General features: G+C 45.5%; 1 protein-coding gene across 1 annotated transcript in view; it reads left to right on the top strand.

Annotated features, from left to right (window-relative positions):
- The window catches only part of evi5l (ecotropic viral integration site 5 like), a gene marked incomplete at both ends in the record, with an annotated part of 31,017 nt that extends 25,827 nt beyond the window's left edge, over positions 1 to 5,190 (top strand). Inside the window, one exon of the mRNA XM_080836556.1 lies at positions 4,864 to 5,190. Coding sequence (XP_080692682.1) covers positions 4,864 to 5,190 — 327 coding nt within the window. The remainder of the gene's footprint in view (positions 1 to 4,863) is intronic.
- Between the last annotated feature and the right edge of the window lie 1,146 nt (positions 5,191 to 6,336).

A 6,336-nucleotide genomic window follows, 5' to 3' on the forward strand; every position in this document is an offset into this window, starting at 1 on the left:
AAGGTCTTTCCTGTAACCTGGGACCCTCCCCTACTAGAATAAACCCTCCACAAACACTCACACACACACACACACACACACACACACACACACACACACACACACACACACACACACTCACACACACACACACACTCCACAAACACTCACACACAACCACACACACACACACACTGACAAACACACACACACACACACACACACACTCCACAAACACTCACACACACACTCACACACACACACACACTCACAAACACACACTCACACACACACACTCACAAACACTCCCTCTCAACCACTTGCTCAATAACCTCATTTGCTCTGCAAATAGAGTATGGCTTTTGATGTGTGTGTGTGCACATGTTTGTGTATGTATGTCAGTGACTGCTGTGTCTGTTTCTTCTCCCACACTGCCTGGGTTGTCCTCACACATCTTACACATACACAAACACACACACACACTCAAACGCTGAATCTGAATCGCGCTTGCTCATTTAGTGAGAAGCCTTTGCGTGACAGAGAACTGTGAGACCGTGCTGACCTTCCAGATTAGTGGTCTCTCTATTCTCTCTCTTAGTTTTCTCTCTCTCTCACGCTCAGTCTATCTCTCTTTCTCTCTCTCTTTCCCGTCTTTTGATACCACTGCGATACTATTTTCCTGTCCCGGTTCTCAAGCTGGTTTTCGGTTTCAGTGAGCAACTTCCCTTCTCCGTCTCCCGTCACAGCTAATCCCGCTTTCATAGAGCCTGCACGGAGCTTTAAAGGTGAAGTCCTTGATCCTGATCGTGAAAGATTGTTCTGATTGGCTGAAATAGTTCATTGTTCCCTCAATAGTGTTTATTATCTCCTATGAAAATGAGTACAGTATCACACAGCTGATATTTAAAATGGTAGTCCTCGACCCTGATGAAAGATTGTTGATTTAACTTCAACAGCCAATCAAATACTTCCCTCCCTCCCATCAGTGCTCTTCAGGCAACGTTGTTGATTGGTTGGTCTAGCGTAATCTTCGATCCGAGCCACTTTGTTGGCTTTTTCGAAGGACTACACCAGAGTTTTGTGTGAGCACACACACAAGATGGTCAGCTAGTGGACTGTGAGAGGCAATTTTCTGATACAAATACTGTATGTAAGGGTAATGCATAGTCCACTGGTCCGTGTTGAAAAATAAATCACGACGAATGGGACCCCAGCGCGTAGCGGAGGACTACAGTATACATTATCCTGCCTTTTATTACCACCTTCACTGCTCTCTTCTCAGCCTTTGCAGGAAAGCCAAGCTGTTAAAAACGCTTCACAGTGTTGATTTAGCATGAACCAGGTTGCTGCTTTTGGCGTAGCGTTATGAAATAGAGTAGAAACCATCTCCAATGCAAATTGTTGGCTAGCCTACACGTAAAGGTCAAGGTCGACAACTTGTTGGCTGGTCTACACGTAAAGGTCAAGGTCGTCAAATTGATGGCTAGCCTAGACGTAAAGGTCAGTCAAAGGTCAAATTAAGCAATAAGCCCAACGAAGCTGTGTTTTGTGCTGATTTTAGAGCAGGTAAGGGGAGTTGTTAGGCACGACGCAAAGCTATAGCCTATAGCCCAACAACAACATGTTTGAGGTTCGGACATACAACACCTCCGAAGCGCACATGGGCTCTAAGGCAATGTGCCGCTGCTCTGTTCACAGTTGACTACGTAAGACTGCGATGTTGTTGTTCAAATGAACCCCGGTAGATCCATGCCCTCTCTAGGTAAGGTAGTAGTCAGTGGTGTAGTCCAGGGTATACAAAGGTATACGGAGTATACCCACTTATTTTTCAGTCAGCATCGTGTATACCTGCTTCCCAGAACAGGGAGTTTATCCTGTGCTGTATGGCCTGCTTACAAAAATTGCCAAATTAGGAGTATACCCACTTCCCCAGGAACCACTACACCACTGGTAGTAGTCCCCTAATATGCTGGGCTGAAACAAAGAGTAAAGCAATTTAATGTTGACATCCAACAAGTGTTAGTATTATGCTATTAGCTCACAAAATAGTGTGTGATCGAGCAATTAGACTAATAGTTCTGCTGCCATATAACATTAATAATATATCATTTATAATATTTAAAAATTGTGTTAGTGTTCCTCTCAGGTACTGTAGTAATGTGATTTTTTTTTACAGTGAAAAAAAAACTTCAGTGCATTCAAGCCTAATACATAATATACATAGATACACACACACACACTTACAGTATATACTTATAAACATACAAACATATATATATATATGTACTGTATACAAACATATATATATATGTACTGTATACAACATAATCAGTTTGCCAGTTGTGAAAAAATCTCAGTGCAGTGTTTTTGTCACGTAGCTGAGTTAATCTGAGTGCTCTGCAGTGTTTCCGTCGCGTAGCTGAGATAATCTGTGTGCTCTGGCTCTGTGGTTTTGAGATCACAGTGAAAGGTCGACCAGGATGAGGAAGAGGTGGGTGGGCTCTAGAAAAGATCAGTCATACCTGACTTTCCATTGGTTAACCACAGCTTTTCCCCCTCCCGCCCCCTCCTCCTCATAGGCTGAGCTATGACGTCAGTCAGCAGTCTGAGATTTACCGTTTCTACACAACCTGACTAGGGACTCCTGCATGACACGCTTATGAGCATAAACACACACACACACACACACACACACACACATGCACAAACGTACATGAATGTGAGTGAACCCATGCTTGAGTCACAGCAAGAAAGCCCATAGTGCATTACTGTCACGCAAGGTCTGGTGTCATAGCTCAGACATAACCACGCACACACACACACACACACACGCACACACAGAAACGTGAACTCTCTCTTACTTTTCAAATGACAGTAAAATCCCATCGTTTTACGCTGTCACGCAAAGGTCAGTTATCAGCTCTATCTCTCTCTCTCTCACACACACACACACACACACACACACACACACACACACACACACACACACACACACACACACATCATACCAATTTCAGTCACTGAGAGAGCACATGTTTTGCTGTCATGTAAGGCTACTCATTGTACGATATACACACACGCACTATTGATGTACAGTATATCTGTTTTCTGAACACACTTAAGAGACAACTCTAATACCAAGACCTTCCAGATACACACACACACAAACACACACACACCCTCCTAATAGAGTAACATCTTCATGATCCCGTGTCACACACACACACCCACACCCTCCAAATAGAGCTATCTCTTCATGCGTGCGTCTGTGTGTGTGTGTGTATCTGTATCTGTGAGGAAGAGCGAGAGAGAGAGAGAGCTCATGTATTTGGTGTGGTTAGCACCTTGCTCCAACACCTCAGCTTGAGGAGTTATAAAAAGTACCCTCAGTAGATGATAACAGGCCATGCAGGCAAAAACAATTCCGGCCTCAACTCCCCTTATTTCATGTGCTGCTACAATTATCTCATTCTGTTTGGTAAACTCTCAAAAAGAATATATGACCATCTTCGGGGGAAATACGGCCCATGTTAGCTGTATGGCAGATAGATGAGATGAGATGGTAGCTCGGTTTCAGAGTTTGTTTTTCTTCCGGAGAGCTCCTATCTTACTTCTGTGAAATGCCTTTCAAATTGTCAAAAGACAGCAGGTTATGTGTCACTCCCAACTTCAAGCAGAATAGCTCATGACCGTTGTGATGGTAGCACCCTGGCTGATTATTGTTGTTCTTTTCGTAATTAAATGTTGATTGACGTACCATATGGGGACTATCACAGTAAATTCAGTATGATGCAGTGAATAGCTAATTTGATGGGCACAATGGACAATGGAGTCGATTATGAGACAATCTAATACTGGCATTTTTCAAAGCCTTCCTGTTGTTAATATAGCCAATATATAATATGTATTCGTGTGTGTGTGTGTGTTTGGGTGTGTTGGTGTGTGTTTAGCCCCAACCTGATTCCACTTCACCACAGCTCACCAGGGTTACCCTGGAAACGAGTGACAAACACACACACACACACACACACACACACACACACACACACACACACACACACACACACACACACACACACACACACACACACACACACACACACACACACACACACACACACAGCTCTCCATCGGCCAGTGCAGTCAGTCAGTCGGGTCTCAGTGGGAGTCAAATCCTAGGCTAGAGGGCTTGAGCTGTAATGTGCCTAGCAACAGCTACCGTGGTAAAACAAGTCCTAACGACAGACAGGAAATAATCAATGAATTATACAGTCAGTGATCTATTTTTCCCCCATACACTCCACTGTACTGGTGAAGGTTTCCATGCAATTCAGCATTGACGTGCCACGTAGGCCTTTAGCTAACCACACCATTTCAATAGAATTGCACCATTTGCGCTTTGGCTTGCTTTGGGTAACACCGCTGACGATGTGTGAAGAAGACATCTACATTTAGTCATGAAGAGATGAGGCCTACACAGGAAAATGTTAATCCCTGACAGAGCAGAGACAGAGATAGAGAGAGCAGTCAGGGATGAACATTTTCCGGTGTAGGCAGTCGTGTTATTCATGTTTCATTAGTGTGACTCCGGTGTCTATAGGACCTCTTCTGATCCAGCATGTGCAGTATATTAGCTCTGAATTTGATTTAGTTTTGTTGTTATCTTACTTTTCAGTTCAGGCAGCTGTAAGGACAACCATTTAAGTTCAATTTAATAATTTTCATTTCTAGAGTTGGATTGCCAGTCCCTCACATGAAACCATTTTTAGACTGTTCTCGATCAGGAAACCTCATGAAAAGCCCTACCAAGTTAAATCAACGGCTGTTTGGTTATTTCCACAGAATTATCTTGATTTAACTGTCCTGATTTTTCATGTCTTTTAGATCAGGCTGCTTCGCGGACAGCCCTCAGGCTGTGGAGGCGGAGTTGGAGGCGGGGCCTTTCAGGACCTCTGCCTGGCCAGCCCGGTGTCTGCTGAGGGCGATTACCTGAGCTCAGACGAGGACCTGCTGCCCAGTCCGCTGGTAACCCCCGTCATCGTCGACACACTGTACCCGCAGCACCAGCAGCGCCCCCCGCAGGACAGCGAGGGAAGCACTGACAGCGAGTCTGATGAGAGGAGGGGCGGCCGCCCCGACACGCTGGGCGAGTCACCCACCCCCCGGCAGATCTACTCCAGCATGGTGTGTGCAGAGGGGCTGGAGAACTGAAGGAGCGGAGAGGAGACACACACACACACACACTCCTTTACACACACACACACACTCTTACACACACACACACACACACTCATACACACACACCATATCTACTACAGCATGGTGTGTGCAGAGGGGATGGAGAACTGAAGGAGTTGAGAGGATACACACACAAACACACACAAACACACACACTATATCTACCCCAGCATGTTGTGTGCATACAGCCTGGAGAACTGGGGTTGAAAGGACACACACACAAACATTCATAAACACACACTTATACACACACACACACACACACATTCATACACACACTCACACACTAATACACACACTAATACACACACACACACACACACATACACCAGATCTACTCCAGCATGGTGTGCGCATAGGGCCTGGAGAACTGGGGTGGAAAGGACACACACAGTGTGCGGTGAACTACATGCAGAGAACTACAGTGTGCACTGTAGCTGTGTTAAACTGGGTAGAGGTCTCACACACACACACACACACACACACACACACACACACACACACACACACACACACACACACACACGCACACAAACTGCTCACATAAACTGCTCACATACGCACATATATACACACATACAAACACACACACACATATACAAACACACACAAACTGCTCACATAAGCACATATACACATGCATATACACACACACACACACACACACACACACACACACACACACACACACACACACACACACACACACAGACACAGACACAGACACAGACACACACAGACACAAAGACAGAGAAGGTGAGACACAGAAATGCACACACCCCCATATCAATGACAGCATAAAGACAGTTCTCCTGTCACCTCTCTCACTCACTATCTCTCCACGAGGACGTTCTCTCCCTGTCTCCCCTCCCTCCTCTCCCGATAAGCATCTGCCCCCGCTCTCCACCTAGCCATTCAGTCCGGCATAGCAGCCTGGACCCAGTTTCGGATGGCGGATCTGTCCCAGAATGCACTGCTCCCTGGGAACCTTCCGGAAACTTCTTTGATTTTTTCCCCTCCATCTGTCTCTGACTGACTGCAAGTAAAAGTGGCCGCTAGACACACTCTCTGACATACTGTGAAGACAGCGCTAACGGACCTAATGGATAGCGGAAACAC

This window comes from Sprattus sprattus, assembly GCF_963457725.1.
Source record: "Sprattus sprattus genome assembly, chromosome: 1".
NCBI classification, from domain to species: domain Eukaryota; kingdom Metazoa; phylum Chordata; class Actinopteri; order Clupeiformes; family Clupeidae; genus Sprattus; species Sprattus sprattus.